Source organism: Lacerta agilis, chromosome 10 (assembly GCF_009819535.1).
Source record: "Lacerta agilis isolate rLacAgi1 chromosome 10, rLacAgi1.pri, whole genome shotgun sequence".
In the NCBI taxonomy this organism is placed as follows: Eukaryota; Metazoa; Chordata; class Lepidosauria; order Squamata; family Lacertidae; genus Lacerta; species Lacerta agilis.
This window is the reverse complement of record NC_046321.1, coordinates 7,712,442-7,731,692: the sequence shown is the minus strand read 5'-3', so window position 1 is coordinate 7,731,692 and position 19,251 is coordinate 7,712,442. Positions and strand designations below refer to the sequence as shown.

The following is a 19,251-nucleotide window of genomic DNA, read 5'->3' as shown; positions in this document are numbered from 1 at the left end:
GTGGCTCGGTCCCAGCTCCCGCCCACCTAGCAGTTCGAAAGCACGTCAAAGTGCAAGTAGATAAATAGGGACCGCTCTAGCGGGAAGGTAAACGGCGTTTCCGTGCGCTGCTCTGGTTTGCCAGAAGCAGCTTTGTCATGCTGGCCACATGACCCGGAAGCTGTCTGCGGACAAACGCCGGCTCCCTCGGCCTATACAGCGAGATGAGCGCTGCATCCCCAGAGTCGGACACGACTGGACCTGATGGTCAGGGGTCCCTTTACCTTTACCTGTAGAGGTATTGGCTGGTTTCATGGTGTGCCCCCCCCACATTGTGATTTTTGCATAGCACACACACACACACACACACTTCATGATTTGCGATATATTGCCAGGTCAAAAATTATGAAACCGATATCACGATATGGACTTGGAACTGGTTTGGGATGTTATATCAATATATTGCCCAGCGCTAGTTGAAAGTCACCTGTATTGTGCTTTGGCTACCAGAAAAGTGCTTGTGGGATCTTCTGCCTCGGGCGGCAAAATAACTTGACAGGCCTTGGGCATGCACTTTGAATAAGAGGCCATTCACTGCTCTGTTTCAAGCCGCAAAATATCTTGGGCAGGTATTGGACCCTCACAAATCAGTTCAAGTTTCAGGTGAGCTCGGCGTTTATCCCAGAGGTGCTGCAAACAGGTGATAACAGTGTTAAGTGTATTTCGGGCCGAGTGCCAAAACTTTGCCCCATTGTCTTCATTAACAGATTTACTGACCTTGATTCTAGGAGCAGCGGGAAGAGAGCTCTAGCTTCACTTAGTAGGGGAGCCTGCTTATCTCTCCCATCGTGTTGTATTCTGGGGCGTGAAGTTTTGTGGGAGGTGCAGTGAGGCAAGAGATTGCCCTGGAAGGAAAGGCTTTATTTTAATCTCACTTTCCTCCTGTGAATGGATTTACAGCCGTTTAAAGAAAAACCCGCTGTGGATTGCTTAAAAGCACTGAGTGAGGCAGCCAACGCAACTTTCCCGCCCCCTCGGTTTACGGTTTTTGTACTTTGCAAAGCACGGTCATCTGTTGAGTCCCCGGGGCAGCTGAAAAACAGGTTGCCGTGTGGGTCTGTTAGGACAAATCTGGTAAAATCTACCGGGTGTGCAAATGAGGCCTATATGAGCAACATATTACAGGTGAAACTTGAAAAATTAGAATATTGTGGAAAAGTCCATTTATGTAAGCAATTGTTTTCATTAGCTACTGGAATTTAATATATGAGATAGACTCATGACATGCAAAGTGAGATATGTCAAGCCTTTGTTTGTTATAATTGTGATGATTATGGCGTACAGCTGATGAAAACCCCAAAGTTGAGATTGTTAATTTGGGGTTCTCATCAGCTGTACGCCATAACCATCACAATTATAACAAATAAAGGCTTGACATGTCTCGCTTTGCATGTCATGAGTCTATCTCATATATTAGTTTCACCTTTTGAGTTGAATTAACGAAAGAAATGAACCTTTTCACGATATTCTAATTTTTCGAGTTTCGCCTGTATATGAATATGTGTGTGAGAGAGAGGGAGAGAGAAAGAACCTGGGAAGGTGGCCCACCTAGGAGAAAGCAAACTCTGATCCTAAACTTCCTCTCCTTTGGGGGATATATTTGGGAGAACAAAAGGCTAAGGAGTAAACCCTACACAAATCTGGAGTGGAGTCCCTAAGGTGGTTGGGTGGCACCTTGTACACCTCCTTTTGCCAACTCCTGCAGCCAAGCTGGTGCCAAACGTACCTCAGCTTTCTTCAGGCCCACACCAGCAAGGCTGAGACAAGGACCTTGTTGTCAGGGCAGCCCAGGATCTCCATACACACTGCCCAGGCTTGCGCCCCCGGGAGGCCACTTCGGTGCTGTTTGACTTCACCCCTTGGAGGCTCACTCCGTTGTGTCTTGGGACAGACGGATGCCAACCACGAATATGCAGATCCAGAACTTGAATGAAGCCTTGCAGAATGTTAATACACATTTCTTCAACGTCCATGTGATTTCTGATGTGGTTTGTTTTTAGAAATCTGTTCTCTGAAGACTGTGTCTGAATGGCATTCTGCTTTGGATAAATCCCTGATTGAGGCAGCACGGTTTCCTCTCCCTATGGAAGTGTTTAAGGTAGGATCTGTTACTCCCTTTTCAGCTGAAACAACAGCCAGTTTGAATATCGGTGGCATCGCTGTATTGTGCCCCTCATTCTCGTATCAGACTCACCCATCTTTGTTCAGAGTAAGGAATGGGAGCCTGGGCTTCATGGAGACTGCCAGCTCCTTGCTTGATGGCACTTTCTCCATAAGCTCTATTACTGCTGCCGCCATTTTGAACCCCGGGGCAAGTCCCTTCATGGCTTGCCCGTTGAAGCCATCTTTGCAAATTCCAGCCTACAGCCACCCCCAACTTGGTGCCCTCCAGATCTGTGGACTCCCACCGACCATCAGCACCAGACAACTGGTCAGGGTTGTTGCGAGTTGTAGTTCAACATGCCTGGGTGACGCCAAGTTGGGAGAGGCTGTAGGCTAGAATGGGCACTTATAACCTTGCAGTTTCCATGCCTAGTGCTATCGTTTCACAGAGAAAGCTTGCCTAACCTCCTAACACCATGTCAGACCTTGGGTCCATCTAGCTTGATACTGTGCAGTGGCGTAGCACAGGGGGCCCCGGGCACAAAATTTGAGAGGAGGGTGCAACCCACTCAGGTGCCAGCATTGGCCGACCAGGCAGGCAGCACAGCACGGCCCTGCTTGGCTCTGGTGGCGGGGCACTACATCCGCATTGGTGGCTTGCCTGCCCCGGGTGCTGGCAACCCCTGCTATGCCACTGGTACTGTATGCATTGGACTGCAGCATCTGCCCCCAAGGTTTTGTGTTTTCGGTTTGCATATTGTTTGGGGAAATGTGAATTAGTGCCCTGGACTTGCTGGAGTCAGAGTCCCCTTCTCCTTGTGCCCTCCATCTTTCCCAACATCAGGGTCTTTTCCAGGGAGTCTTCTCTTCTCATGAGGTGGCCCAAGTACTGGAGCCTCAGCTTCAGGATCTGTCCTTCCAGGGAGCACTCAGGCCTGATTTCCTTCAGAATGGATAGGTTTGATCTTCTTGCAGTCCATGGGACTCTCAAGAGTCTCCTCCAGCACCATAATTCAAAAGCATCAATTCTTCGCCAATCAGCCTTATTTATGGTCCAGCTCTCGCTTCCATACACCACTACTGGGAAAACCACAGCTTTAACTATACGGACCTTTGTTGGCAAGGTGATGTCTCTGCTTTTTAAGAGAAGGCAGTAGCTTCCAAAAAATCCTGCATCTTGCCTTCTCTTCTTCTTGCTTTTGTTTGGATTTGAGGTTTCTTGCCAGCTATGCCCTGTCAAAGCAATAAATTCTCACCTTGAGCCGCCTGGCTTGTGAGTTCAGTTTCCCCTGCGGTGAGGATATATCGGTATGGAAAATTCTGCAGGTTTAATAAAAGGAGAAGGTGATGAATTGCAAACAAGTGCACTCTATCCTACAAGCACCTTTACAATACAGCTCTGAGTGGGGGGGGTGGGAGTGTGTTATTGCTCCTGCTTTCAAAAAACACTTGGCTCCTGTGAAGAATGGGGAGTGGAATTACCAGTATCAAGAATACTGTCGTTGCTGCAACGTGGGTCAGTGATGGAAGCGGTCCTCTTCCTTTTGACGAAGACCCGGCTGTTGGAAAGCAATAGTTTTCCGGTGGTGGAAAACCACACAAAATTGGCGCAAAATTGGCGGGGAGAGGGGTCAGTGCTGCGTTTGGAAGCGCAAAATGTGTGGCGTCTGCAATCGAATCCTTTCGATTACAGAGTTCTGCAAACTCACTTAAATGTGCTCCCAGACCCCCTGAATGGTTGGGGACACACACACACACAGACCCCACCACCTTAAGCATTTGAAAGCAACAAGTCTTGATTTATCTCATTTTGTCTAAACACCATTTTAGCCCACCCTTCATCACAAAGTGATCCCAAGCCAGAGAACAATTTTAAAAAAACCCAACTTATTTATGATCAGTAATCATAGAACGAGCATTTATTATTATTATTATTATTATTATTATTATTATTATTATTATTAATACCCCACCCATCTGGCTGGGCTTCCCCAGCCACTCTGGGCAGCTTTCAGCAGAATATAGAAACAATATAAATACGAATGGTTAGCTAATAGCCCAGCAAATGCCCTAGTGAATCGTCTCATTTGCAGTCAATTAAATTACCTAATCCTGATCTATATATTACATGAGTATTTCACTTTGTTTATACAGATGAACCTAGGAGCTTTGAGATGCAAAGATGCCCCAGAGTGGCTGGGGAAACCCACTCAGATGAATCATAGAATCACACAATGGTAGAGTTGGGAGGGCTCCTGAGGGTCATCTATTCCCACCCCCTGCAAGACCGCATACATCCCTTCCTTCCTATTTTATCCCCAAAACAATCCTGTGAGGTAGTGTAAGGGTTCTGCTGTGGTTCCTCGCGGGTAAAGAGGCTCGACTCAAGCCCCGTATATTTACAGGTTTTATTGTGCAGATATGTACAGTGCAGAGCTCAAAAGTCCATGACCAGTGTAGTCACTTTCAGATCCCGGAAGTGGCGCTTTTCTGGAGTGCCCCCGACATAAGAACTTGGGCACCCCAGTCTCCTCCTTCCCTCCTTACGTTTCACACCCCTGCGTAGCTGTCGTTGCTCCCTCTTGGCTGGATCCGCTGAGGGGGCGTTGGGTCTCTGAAGCACACCCCCCCCCCAGCCCTCTCTCTGCTGGGCTGCTTTCCTTCCTGACGCTCCCACTGGAAGTCCCCCTTCTGTCCCCGCAGTGCTGGGGCTCTCTATCCCTTGGCTGGGCGCTGACTGTTCCCTGACAGGTAGGCTAGGCTGAGAGGCAGTGACTGACCCGAGGTCTCTCAGTGAGCTTTGGGTGGCCAAGTGGAGATTTGAACCCTGGTCCCCCAGTTTTTATAGTCCACTGGCTCCCAAGTCCCTTAAGTACAAATTGGTAAGAGGGGTTAAGTATCACACAGTCACCTATATCTGCTATGTCGCCTTGAACGTAAAGGACCTGTGTTTGATGCACTGTGTGGGATCCATGCTTTCTCTTTGTCTCAAGAGTAGAGAGAAAGAAAGAGAAGCGTTATTATCTGCCATTGATGTGCGCCAAGGAATTCAGAGAGCAATCCATCAAGACTGTGCGTCAATTTGAACCTAATAGCAATTAAAAGCTTTGTGTTCGCTCCAGTGAAATGTATCCTTCAGAAATTATGTAGATTAATTGGCGTCTTGAAAGGAAGCATATGTTTGCCGTCTCATTCATTCCTCTGAATCTGAGACAGTCTGGTGAAAGGTTCGCTTGGAGGGACGGAGGGAGCGTTTTGAAGTCACCTTCTCACGCTTCCCGTTAAACTGGGGCCCATCACCCTGGGAAGGTAGCCCATCTAAGGGCAGGAAAACCCAGATCCTAAGCCTCTGCCGCCTGGCGAGATATCTTTGGGAGGAGAAAATGCTCAGGAATAAACCCTACACAAACCTGGAGTTCTGATGGGACGCGGGTGGCACTGTGGGTTAAACCACAGAGCCTAGGGCTTGCTGATCAGAAGGTCGGCAGTTCGAATCCCCGCAACGGTGTGAGTTCCCGTTGCTCTGTCCCAGCTCCTGCCAACCAAGCAGTTCAAAAGCACGTCAAAAGTTCAAGTAGATAAATAGGTATCGCTCCGGCGGGAAGGTAAACGGCGTTTCCGTGCGCTGCTCTGGTTCGCCAGAAGCGGCTTAGTTATGCCGGCCTCATGACCCAGAAGCTGTACGCTGGCTCCCTCAGCCAGTAAAGCGAGATGAGCACCGCAACCCCAGAGTCGGACACGACTGGACCTAATGGTCAGCGGTCCCTTTACCTTTACCTTTTATGCCTCCTTCCAGCAATTCCCACAGCCAAACTGGTGCAAAACATCTTGCTCTTCTTTTCTTTGGACCACACCAACGAGGCCAAGGCGGGGGGTGTCTTGTCATCTGGAACTCCATACACACTGCCCAGGCTTTCTCCTCAGGGAAGTCACTTCTCGGGTTGCCATATGGCCTCTTTTCACTGGACACGTCCTCATTTTCAGAATTAAAAATTCTGTCCGGGTAGATTTTTAACATTTGGCAAAATGTCTGGGGTTATTTTTTTGCTTCCAGTAACCCGAGAAAATTTTTCTACTGCATTAGACTCGGATTTAAGATACCTGGCTAAGCTAGTCTGCAGCAGAGAATCACAACAGAGAAGCGTCTTAAACTAGCTATACATACAGTATATACTGTATATTTAGCTCCATAAGATGCACTTTTTTCCTCCTAAAAAGTAAGGGGAAATGTCTGTGCGTCTTATGGAGCGAATGCATGGTCCCTGGAGCCAAATTGCCTAGGGGCCAAAAGCAGATCGTGCTCTTTTTTTTACAAAGAGAGAAGGGGGTGTCAAAAGGAAGCTGCTGAACAGCTGTTCAGCAAGTGATGGGGAGGGAGATAAGGCTCCCTTTCCAGCCCCGCCCCCTTGCCCAGGCCTCCATTGTTGAATGCAGAGGGGGGCTGTTTGTTTCCCCAGCGACATGTGACTGGCTGATTAGATTATCTGTCTGGGAACTGTAGAAATGGCTGTAGGACTAGAAGCTGCAGAACTGTGAGTTAAACCCCATAAAAACGGGGCTTTTCCTCTTTGCAAAAAAAGCTGCACCACTTTCAGCTGATCCTCAAAAAAACAGGGCTTTCCCCCTTTCCTCCTCTAAAAACTAGGTGTGTCTTATGTTCAGGCGCGTTTTTTACCTAATCACCTTCTGAGCCTCGGGGACAAAGCCTTGGATTTACTTGTTTTTGTTTCATAGGACCATGATGACTTGAGGAACCACCTGTTCACAGTGGGCATGAAATTGGAGGCTGTGGATATGAAAGAGCCATGTAGGATTTGTCCTGCTACAATATCTAAGGTGAGAAATTTAAAATGGGGGAAGGCAGGGGGTTGGACTAGATGACCCTTGGGTCCCTTCCAACTCTAAAACTCTATGATTCTAACACAGCTGGAAAATAATAATAAGAAGAAGAATAAGAATAAGAATAAGATTTCTTACTTTCCCTTCCCCGTGAGGTCCTAGGGTGGGTTATTAGTGGTAAGCTCAATTGTGGGGGCACTCTTGACAAACTTTCTTTCAGCCAAAAAGAGCACTCCCACTTTATTTATTTATTATATTGCATTTCTACCCCACCTTTTCCTCCAAGGCGCTTCAGTTGGCATATGTGGTTCTCCCTCTCCCCATTTTATCCTCACAACAACCCTGTGAGGTAGGTTTCGGACCTGAAGTGTGAAAATTGCAGACCCACTTTTGCTGACGAGTATCCTGGGACGCGGGTGGTGCTGTGGTCTAAACCACAGAGCCTAGGGCTTGCTGGTCAGAAGGTTGGCGGTTCGAATCCCCGCGACGGGGTGAGCTCCCGTTGCTCAGTCCCAGCTCCTGCCAACCTACCAGTTTGAAAGCACACCAGTGCACGTAGATAAATAGGTACCGCTCTGGCGGGAAGGTAAACGGCGTTTCCATGTGCTGCTCTGGTTTGCCAGAAGTGGCTTAGTCATGCTGGCCACATGACCTGGAACCTGTACGCCGGCTCCCTCGGCCAATAAAGCGAGATGAGCGCTGCAACCCCAGAGTCGTCTGCGACTGGACCTGCGACTGGGTTCCCTTTACCTTTACCTTTTCCTGAACCTAGTATTTTCAGTGCAAAATGAAAGGAAAACAAAGTCTGGTCCCTGAACAGAGTTCACATTCGTTCTGTGTGTGTCAACGGCAGGGGTTTTTCCTTAATGCAGAGTTGTTTGGTTCCCTTCAGGTTTTTAACAACCATTTTGTTCAAGTAACCATCGACGACCTCCGTCCCGAAGGGAGTGCAGCCTCCATGATTTGCCATGCCGATTCCTTGGGGATTATGCCAGTACAGTGGTGCCTTAAGAATGGAGTCCACCTGACACCACCCAAAGGTCTGTATATAGAGCTCTCTCTGGGCAAAAAGTCTTTCCTGGGTTTTCAGAGTGCTGCGGTGCCCTGGCTAGCCCACAACTCGTTTTGGTTTTGATAGTGGTTTTCAGGGTTGCATAACCCAGTGGAAGAAGCCCATAAGCTCTGCATGCTACACCTGGAGAGAGGGACTCAGCCATGAAGCTCCCAGATATTTACCGTATTTTTCCGTGTATAAGACGATTTTTTTTGCTAAGAAAAAATTAGGCAAAAATTGGGTGTCGTCTTATACACAGATAGTGAAGGCGGGGGGCGTGTGATTAATGGCAGCAGCAAGCAAGAGATTGGCAGTGGTGATTGGGCGGGTGATTGGTGGCTGCGGCAATGCCTGCTGGCGATTGGGCAGGCGATTGGCGGCTGCGGCAAGTGGGCGGGTGGGCTGTTGGTGGCGGCGAGCAGACAACTGGCAGCCGCGGTGAGGTGCGCGATCGGCAGTGGCTGTGGCAAGCGATCAGCGGTGGCGGGCAGGCAGGTTAGCGATTGGCGGAAGTGACCTCCCCACCCCTCGGAAAAGATAAACAACTTAATTTCTTAATTTTAGGCGTCTTATACATGGAAAAATACTGGTATGTTTGAGAACTGGCATGGCCAGCCTTTCTTGGCGATGCCTTTTTGCAATCGCAAATTGGAGGGGCTGTTGTGGGCGCCACAGGAACACCGCAACCAAGCACACACCGCAATCTGTTTTAATAGCAACTGCAGAATTACCTCTTTCAGCAAGGCAAAGGCATTCTGGAGCAGCAGGGAAGACCCGCAAGGGTGACTCCTTGCATAGTGGTTCAAGGTTTGGCTTAATGCTAGAGAAACCTGGCACCATCCCTAAGCCTAAGTAGAGTAGAGTTTGGATTTGATATCCGATTTTATCACTTCCCAAAGGAGTCTCAAAGCGGCTAACACTCTCCTGGGGCTTTTGGTTTTAACTGGAAAAGCCCCCAAACCAGTTTAGCACTTGGAGTGGTGTCCAGCTACGCTTCCTTCTGCATTCTCCTGCTTCTCTAGTGCTTTAGCAGAGTTTGTTCAAACATCTTCCTTCTTACGCAACGGTGTGTGTACCTTTCCTGCCAGCAATTAAACTCCCACAACGTCTGGGTTGTTTCAAAGCAAGTACGCTTTATTACAAGCATATAAATTACAGAGCTTTGCCCGGAGATTGAGAAGACATCTCCGGTCTCTCCGGTTCCTCCAAAAGTGAAAGGAAGACTGACTCGGAAATAAACGGTGCGTCACATAAATCACAAAGACATCGCATACAGCAGATAACCCCGGATGTTGTGACACATCCTCATCCCTGTGGGAGGAGCGAACTGTTGAGCTTCTTTAACCATGACAGCTCCAAACAACCTCACATTCCCCTTCCTCCCCCACAACAAACACTCTGTGAGGTGAGTGGGGCTGAGAGACTTCAGAGAAGTGTGACTAGACGAAGGTCACCCAGCAGCTGCATGTGGAGGAGCGGGGAAGCGAACCCGGTTCACAAGATTACGAGTCCACCGCTCTTAACCACTACACCACACTGGCTCTAACTCAAGTGTGTCTCTAAGTCTAACCCACCCTACCTCGCAGGGTTGTTGTGAGGATAATAAATGGGGGGCAGAAGCATTTCTTCCGCCCCCATATTATTACCATTATTAACAACCCAAAAGTGCAGTGGCAGTGTATCGCATCGCACCACATTCAAAACAAGCGAGTCATAAATAGACAAGAGAGATTGTTTCATTGCAGTTGAACTTCCAGTTCTGGGATTCTGTGTAATGGTGACACAACAATATTTTTCAAGACATCCTTATTTTTCCGAGCTGGTCTAGAAAGTGACACCAAAACACAATTAATAAAAAAATTCTGCTTTATTATACCAACACAGCCTGCCTTGGGGGCTTGTTTTCTGGAGACGGGTAGAGGTTAGACTGCATGTTTTTCCTAAACTGAATTTATCCCTTTTGCCTGGAGGCAGATTTAATGTGCATTCCTTCCCTGCTGTTAAACAACTGGAAGAAGAATTGTGCGGGTTCCCTGGGGCCAAAAATAGACCCATGTGTTCTTCTTTCTGTTTGGTGCCAGGCAGCAAATGCATCTCCATTAACTGCCAACAAATGTAAGCACTGAGCTGGCACTGCTTACATTTACTAAGCTGGATTTATAGACCTCTTTTCTTTCTTTCTTTCTTAAACATTAAGTGCCATTGCGCCCTTTTATGAGCTGTTTAAGGGGAGGGAACATTTGCTCAAGGATTACAGCACTTTGCAGAGGACGCTCAGCTATGCGCTCAAATGTAATCATGCGCCGCTCCTTGACTGCATGCTGTTGCCAGCATCTGAAATCTTTAACACGGGCTGCTGCGGTTAATAAAATACAGGTGAAACTCGAATAATTAGAATATTGTGGAAAGGTTCATTTCTTTCAGTAATTCAACTTAAAAGGTGAAATTAATATATGAGATAGACTCATGACATGCAAAGCGAGATATGTCAAGCCTTTATTTGTTATAATTGTGATGATTATGGCGTACAGCTGATGAGAACCCCAAATTAACAATCTCAGCTTTGGGGTTCTCATCAGCTGTACACCATAATCATCACAATTATAACAAACAAAGGCTTGACATATCTTGCTTTGCATGTCATGAGTCTATCTTATATATTAACTCCAGTAGCTAATGAAAACAATTGCTTACATAAATGGACTTTTCCACAATATTCTAATTTTTCGAGTTTCACCTGTACTTAGCTGGTTATAAAAGGGCAGCTAGCCGCCAGCATCTAACACCTGCTTCCTGAGGCTGATGGGAGTTGTAGTACAACGCACCTGAACTGGCACCCGGTTGGAGAAGGGCTGACTTCAGGCATGACTACAGTCCAAAATTGCAATAAGTGCACAGGAGGAAGAACAGAGCAATGGAGACAGCTAGGGATTTGAGGCTGAAGCAGATCCAGCTGCCAAAGAGGCAAGCCGCCATTCTTCAAAGGGACCTTGACAGTGGAAACATTTTGGTACCCAGAATTGCAGAACGGAAAGGGACCCTCGTGGGTCATCTAGTCCAACCCCTGCAATGCAGGAATCTCAGCTAAAGCATCCATGACAGATGACCATCTGCTTTAAAACCTCCAAGGAAGGAGAGTGACCACCTCCCAAGCTGCCGAACAGCTTTTACCGCCCAGAATTTCTTCCTAATGTTTAGTTGGAATCTCCTTTGAACCCGTTGGTTTGGTTCGGATCCTACGTTCTGGGCGGCTTCCAACAAATTATTAAATGGCAGAAAAACATCTAATATTAAAAGCTTCCCTATGCAGGACTGCTTTCAGGTGGCTTCTAAAAGCCATGTAGTTACAGTATTTATCTGTTTGACATCCGATCGATGGGAGGGCGTTCCAGAGGGTGGGTGCCACTACTGAGAAGGCCCTGTAACTTCACTTCTCGCAGTGAAGAACCACCAGAAAATCCTCAAAGCTGGACCTCAGTGTCCAAGCTGAACAAAAAAAAAAGAGGTGCCAGAACTCACCACGAACTCACCTCTGTTTTCTTATAACGGCAAAGGCGCACCACCTGAGAGGTGCCCGAAATGAGTTCTGGCGAGTTGAGGCTGAAAAATAAAGCTCCTCTTACATTCTTATCTGTTGTCTTGCAGGTTATTCTAGCCAGGACTTCGACTGGGCGGATTACCAGAAGCAATGTGGAACTGAAGCAGCTCCCCAGTTCTGCTTCAGAAACGTAAGATTCCGTTTTCCTTTTCTTTCTTTTTTCTTCTTTTTTTTTAATAATTTTTATTAAACAAGTTACAATTACAAATTACATACTTACATATACATACACATACACGCATACAAATACATACAATCACATAATACAAATACACAAAAAACAAACCCACATAAATAGATATAGTTTCATGTAATACTAATCCGGATAATTTTATTAAATGAATTCTTTAAAAATACTATCTTATTCTAGCCTCCTGATTACCTCAGTAAGGCTAAAATTATTCATAGTTCCTTCCTAAGGCTTCCCATTTTATCTCTTCATTAAATTTAATATTAAATATACTTTCAATATTTGAGACTCAGCCCGAATGTTGTTCTTTTGATGTTGTCTTTAACTTCTATTCCGTTTTCCTTTTCTAAAAAAAAGGTTTATTGATTTAATTGGGACAGATTTTTATTTTTTGCCGGCTGCAAATGTAACAGAGGGGGAAACCTTCATCCTCTGTCATTAATGCCAATATCCTATCGATGTGTAAATTGATATAGGCAACCCATGTGTCCAAATCTAGTGAGGACCACTGTGGTGTAGTGGTTAGAGTGTTGGACTAGGACTAGGGAGACCAGGGTTCGAATCCCTGCTCAGCCGTGAAACCCGCTGGGTGACCTTGGGGCCCAGTCACGGTCTCTCTACCTCACAGGATTGTTGTGGGACGATAAAACGGGAAGAAAACCACCGATGCCTCCTTGAGCTCATTGGAGGAAAGGTGAGGGATAAATATGATTAAAGACCCAAACGATATTGATGATCACAAGCTGTGCATTCAGACTTAGAAAGGGCAGTGAGATCTTCAGACCGCTTTTGTTTTGTATCTGCTGACCCCACACTGGCCTCATTTGCTGGTTCTTAGCTTCTGCTTTTCAGCACCACGAACTAAGCAGCAGGAACTGCTTAAACAATAAGGGGGGGGAGGAAATGCAGCATTTATCTTTTTAAAAATAACAACACCCCAACAACAACATGGCATCCCCGCCTGGGCATCTGAGTCCCTGGGCTGGTGGGAAAATGGATGCGGTGGACAAAATAGGGAGGCCGAAAGCAAGCCCAGAGGCTGATGCTCCCTAGAGTCTGCCGGACTCCAGTTCCCATAAACCCTAGCTAGAATGGCCCCTGGCCAAGGATGATGGGAGATGTAGTCCCACAAGCAACATCTGCAGGCCACCAAATTGGTTACCCCTGCTAGGGAGCATTGGGAAGTTTTGTTTCTCTGGGCGCAGGAAACTGCCTGACACAGAGTTGGTCCATTGGACTCCGTTGCCCTGGTGTCGTCTGCTCTGAAGGACAGCTCCAGGCAGAGACGAACCATTGCTGATCCTCCTTCCCAGGATCCTTTTCAACTGGAAATTCGGCGGATGGAACCCGGAACTGGGTGGGGTTGCACAGAGTTCCCTTTCGAGGAGGAGTTGGAGGAAAAATAGGAGCAGAGTAGGAAAAATGGGAAGCTTCCTTATACCTGGTCCATCCAGGTCAGTGCTGTCTACACGGACTGGCAGCCGCTCTCCTGGGCTTCAGGTAGGGGGCATTCCCAGTCCCACCTGCAGATGTCAGGGATTGAAACAGGGAGCTTCTACGTGATTGGCTGGTGCTTTACCAATGAGCTTCAGGTTCTGCCTTCTCTTGGTCAGCTGTTAGGATTTTATAATCATTTCCCTCTCTCTTATTTGAGGGGTAAAAAAAAGCTCTTTTTCTCACTCCTTGCCACCCGTAGCTTGAGTTTTCCTGTCCTGTAAAACTGGGCTGCATTATCTCTGCCTGTCCTTGAGAAGCTCCTTCCTTTCTAAGATTGTGGGAGAGAAATTTGAGTCCGTTCACCTTTCAGTGAGCACCCACCTAATCTGTACTTCCCTGGCCAAATTTTCACTTCTTATAATTGTGTGATGCAGTTCACAAACCAAAGAATGGTCACAGAAATGTGTATTAGGGCAAGCTAACACGGAAAAACGCATTATATTAGGGGAAATGACTTGCAGGAAGTGTTTGCGTCAAGAGAAACCTGTAGCTTTGTCAAATATGAAGCGCACAGTATAGCTTTGCTGTCTGATCCATCACAGAAATGTTGCAAGGCAATAAGGTAACTGATTTGAGTGTTTTAAAACAATCGGCCGTTATTTGACAAAATGTGAAAGGTCAAAATGCACGTTGAATTTTGTGCCGGTGTGTTCGTTTGTTTTGTAAAACTTTCTCAAACCGGCGAAGAAACGGGGCAAAATGAACTTGACACTTGGAACAAATGAGAAACTTAGTGGAACCGAAATGGTCAGATTATTCCATCCACATCAATGCATGTCCTTTTTAAAAGAATATTCAGCTGCTCACTTAGTCACCGTCAGTTTATTTATATACACCACACTTTCCACGAATACATTTCTGCTCAAAATGATTCATGGAAAATTAACAGCCTAAATAAAAAGGCCATAGTGCTATAACATAATGCTTAACAGCTCCTCAGTGAACAGTTCATTCTATTATATCAGAACTGTTATTGGGCATAGAGCCATAGCTGTCAAGTCTCCCTTTTTTGCGGGAAACTCCCTTATTCCAAGCCGTTTCCCGCTGCCGTCCCTTATTGTTGATATCTGTTAGGACGTTCAGTGGTTGCTCATGAGTAACGCGACGGCACGCAGAACTTCTAAAACTAAGTTCTTTATTGTGAAAACTATGTACAGTGCAGTAGCAATTCAAGCGTCCATCTCAATCCTCCGCAGAGTCCCGGAATGAAGTCTTCCGGTTCTTTGTCCAGCAAAAAAGCCGTGGGATCCTGAACCCCCGCCTCCCTCTCCCACGTCCTTCCTGCATCCTGCCCCGGAGCGTGGGAACCTGACCCCGATTCCCGCTTTCCCTGCGGTGCTGAGGCTCTCTGACCCCTTCCAAGACCCTGCACCGCCTTCCTGGCTCCACCTTCCCTTCTCCGCTTGAGGAATGGTCGCTTCCGGCCGAGGAAGGAGAGGAGGAGCTCGTGAACAGCGGACGTGGGTCTCTGTAGTCCAAACGCTCCTGCGACACCGGCAGCCGCGTGGAGGGGTTTTTCCTGACAATATCCCTTAAATTTCCCTTATTTCCAGGAAGGAGAGTTGGAGTCCGGGGACTCCTTGGGTCCCTGCCTTTCTTAGCCCTGCCTGCCTGCTTGCCTACCTCACAGGACTGTTGTGGGGATTAAATGAGGACTGGGACCAGGGAGCTCCTTGGAGAAAAAGGTGGAATATAAATACCTAATAACAAACAGACAGACAGACAGACAGATATATATATATATATATATAAAGAAGAAGAAGATAAAATAGACGAATGTTTCTCGGCAAGAGATGCTCAGATGAAGCATTGCTGCCCCTAGCTGGAGGCAGAGCAGAGCCAACCTGGCCAGAAGCCATCAGTGGTCCTCTCCTCCTGCATGAATTTGCCTAATCCTTTTCTAAAGCCATCCAAGTTGGTGGCCATCGCTGCTCCCTGTGGCAGGGAGTTCCAGAGGTTAACCGTGTGCTTCGTGAATAAGTGCTTTCTTTTCTCTGCCCTGATTTCTCTTTCCTGGGAGCTCTTTCCTGGTGTAAATTAATTTGTAGCCTGGGGGGATTACCGCGGCGTGGACTGTCCCTGAGAACCATAGACTGTCCCTGTGACGGGTGAGGGTGCTGATCCCTTACTGTATTTTCAAATCTGAAACTTGACAGCTATGCATACAGCTACGATATCTAATACCTTTGCAGTCCAAGGAAGCCTCAAAGCTGTTGGCATTGGGGCCTAGCAACCCCCCCCCCAAAAAAACCCTCAAAACTTTAAGGGTGCTGAGAATTGCTAAAAGACCCCTGTTCCCCTCACGGAACTTCAGTTCCCAGAGTTCCCTGGGAAGAGGGATTGATTGGTTGATAAAACCAATGATGTTCACCTGTCTCATTTCGCCCACGAGGAATTGGCGCTCTGGGAGGAAAATAGGACCCTCCTAGCAACTCTCAGCACCTTAAACGGGGGGGGGGACTACACTTCCCAGGATTCTTTGCGGAGAAGCCATTGCTATTTAAAGTGGTGCAATAGTGTTTTAAAATTCTGGTGCTCAAAAGGTCAGGAATTCCCCTTAAAGTTCTTCTGGTAACAGCCATCTCATGAAGGCAACTATGGCAGGCGTGTGGGTATAATTTGTATATATTTCATTCATTTATTTATTTTTGTAGATAGTTTTTTGTTGATTTTAACTAAATACAAACCAAGAATTGTTACAATAATTTTACAAATAAGAATTGTACAAAAAATAAAAATTATATCACACAAAACATTTAAATTTTGATTCCATGAACTTCCCTTCTTTCATATTATGTCTTCCTTATATCTTACATCTATATTTCGCACGTTAAATTCCTTTCCATACATTTAGATTTCCCCCTCTACACCATTCTCATTTATTTTATCAATCTCACTTCCAAATTATATATCCTCCCATGTTACATATTTTCACCTTCTAACATTTATTTATAATACCTTCTTCATTTCTTATACGCCGTGAGTTATATGTCAATATTCACGTCTTGCATACCTTATCCAAGTATTCTGTAAACTTTCCCCATTCTTTTCTAAACATTTCATCCCCCTGCTGTCTGACTCTCATTGTCATTTTTGCAATTTTCATATATTCAGTGATTTTCTGTTGCCACTGCTACACAGTTGGTATGGTTTTTTGTTTTAGACACAGTTTTGGGACTAACGTGGCTCTCTCCAATTTTCCCTTTAGCAACCGCATGAGATCGTTGTCAAATCAGTCCCCATTAATCTCTGCACTCTTTTAAGCGGCCTTGCGTGATGGTGATTTATGAATGTCTTATTAACGAAGTTCAGATTGCAGACCCCCAACATTTAATGGCATTTCTTTGCCTGCATGCCATAGGAACTGGTGCACTTTCAGTGGTTCAGGATCGATATTTTTTATCCATCCTCTCACCCCCTGCCCTCCATCAGAGGTAAATCTCAATATCTATCAAATGAGCGCCACAAAACAACTTGAGGACTGTGCTGATTTCTGTCATTTGTTCAGTTGAGGAAATATTACATTGGTGACAAAAGGCCAAGCGATTGTATGGCGAGGGCCGGCTTCTCAGATCAAACTTAAATTTCGTGCTTGGAAGCATTGACACATCTCAATTATTCGGTTAGTTATTTGTAATTGCAGTTCTTGCAGTTATCACCAAAAACATTGGACACCTGTTGAACTAGAAGTGTTAGGGGCATAGCTGTCAACTTTCGGATTTGAAAATAAGGGATCAGCAGCCTCACCTATGACAGTCACATGACAGTGGTGGGCGGAGCCAGAAGCAAAAGTGGGCGGAGCAGCTAGAACGCGGCATCCGCGCTCTTCCCTCATTTTTTTCCACGCTCCTCGCTCTGCTTTTTTACAGACAGAAAGAAATGTTTGCATTGCTGAGAAGGAACCAAAGGAAAGGGGTGGATTTTGTGTGTTTGCGCGCACGTGCGCTTTAACACCAAGGTTTGAGGGGTGGGGGTCATGAGCAGACTCCTCGTTCTCCTCAAAGGGGAAAAAGCAAGGAGGAGGAGCAGCAGCAGCAGCAACCGAACCGGCCCCTTCGCCTGCTTCTTTGGCGTCTGCTTTCCTCCTCCCTTCCCTCTCTCCCCCCCCCCCTGCCACTCGGCGCATCTCCTCCCCTCGGAGTTGGCAGCTCGTTGGCCCAGCCGGAATCTCGCGGCTGTTGGCGCTGAGGGCCGGAGCTCTCCTGCCGGAGTTGGGCTTCCCAGGTGGGGGGTGGACTGCTGCTTGGTCTCGCCCTGCCGGCCCTCCTGCAAGGGCGAGGAAGAGGAGCGGCTTGCCAGCCAGCCAGCCTTTGCGCGCTCTGCATTCCTCCATATGAGCGAGCCTCGCCGTGCAGACTTTTGTTCCCCCGGCAATAAGTTTGTGTGCTGAGAAGGGGCTGGCTCTGCCGGGTGGGAACGCCCAAGGGCCCGGCCAGCACGCCACACCCCGCCCCAGGGGGGGGGAGCGCGTTGCTTGGCAGGCCTGCAAGGCGCATGGCCGGAGGGGAGCGGAACAAGCTGCTGCCCCAAAGCACCCCATCCACTTTCTCACACAACCCGGGAATATACAGGTTTTTGCGTCATCCGGGACAGGAGCGGGAAACGCGTTTAAATACGGGGGAATCCCGGCCAATCCGGGATATTTGACAGCACTGGTTAGGGGAATGGACATATTCAAGATGAGCAGCCAACCCTCTTTGAAGCTGCACTCAATGTCCTGAAAACTAGACAAAGCGCTGCTACCTGCACAAGGGCCAAAGGGTACAAAAACTAACGCCCAGGGGCTATGTGGCTGCCTCTTTCAGGTATCCTTCAGCCGAGGCTTTACGAAAAACATGAAGCTGGAGGCCGTGAACCCCAAGAACCAGGCTGAAATCTGTGTGGCTTCCGTCACCTCAGTAAAAGGGAGGTTAATGTGGCTTCGCTTGGAAGGTAAGTTAGAATATATACTATATTTTGTAGTTTCCAATGGGCGGCGGCGGCCTTATATATATATAGGTCGGCAACAGAGCACCCCTGGGCACCCGTGCGCCCTCAGAGGCCTTCACTGGTGCTCAAAAGAAATGGGGCTTGAAGGAAGAAGCACGAAGAAGTCACCTGTCAATTGTTGTGCAACGTATACTTCTGGGATGTTTTACTTTGGATAAAGAATGCCTACAAGATATTCACTTGCGGAGAAGAAGAGAAGGCTTTGTTCAGTCCTAATTGTGGTGGGGTGATCTCAGCTGGGGAGGATGGAGTCAGCACACACCCCACTGTGCCAAGTTAGGGGGTATTTTTCCTAGTTGTCCTTAAAGAAGAAGAAGCTGTAAAACCGACCGTGTGAGAACAAATTTCTTCTTCTTCTTTGGCGATCCCTCGTAGCCGAGTAAGATTGTCTTCCATAAACACGGTTTTAACAATGAGTCCGTAAGTGACTGTGGAGGCCAATTCTGGACCCACACGTCCTTCCACAGTGGGGACATTGGTTTCCGGGCGGGAGTTGATCACGGTGAGGGTTTGCCAAGCGTGCCTTCCTCTTAGCACGTTTCTCCCTTGCGTTCTGAGTTCGAGTGTCTTCCAAGCCCATGACACCTTTGGTAAAGGCTGTTCTCCAACTGGAGCGCTCGCAGGGCAGTGCTCCCCAGTTGTCAGAACAAATTTCAACACAGGGTTGGTTGGGATGCAATCAAAGTAGAGAATATCAGAAACGCCCATTCAGTCCAGCACTTTGTTCCCGCTGTGGCCAACAAGATGCCTTTTGGGAAGCACACAATTAGGGCGTGAGCTCAGTAGCCCTCTGCTGCACATAGAATCATAGAATTGTAGAGTTGAAAACAACCATAGAGCTCATCTAGTCCAACCCCCTGCAATGCAGAATTTTTTTGCCCAACATGGGACTTGAACCCACGACCCTGAGATTAAGAGTCTCATGTTTTACCAACTGAGCTA

The 19,251-nt window shown here is 47.2% G+C and overlaps 1 protein-coding gene across 1 annotated transcript in view; it reads left to right on the top strand.

Moving 5' to 3' along the window:
- SFMBT2 (Scm like with four mbt domains 2) overlaps nt 1-19,251 on the top strand; it is a 66,066-nt gene that overhangs the window by 26,014 nt on the left and 20,801 nt on the right. Inside the window, exons 6-10 of the mRNA XM_033162412.1 lie at nt 2,040-2,137; nt 6,877-6,978; nt 7,874-8,021; nt 11,681-11,763; nt 18,126-18,252. Coding sequence (XP_033018303.1) covers nt 2,040-2,137; nt 6,877-6,978; nt 7,874-8,021; nt 11,681-11,763; nt 18,126-18,252 — 558 coding nt within the window. The remainder of the gene's footprint in view (nt 1-2,039; nt 2,138-6,876; nt 6,979-7,873; nt 8,022-11,680; nt 11,764-18,125; nt 18,253-19,251) is intronic.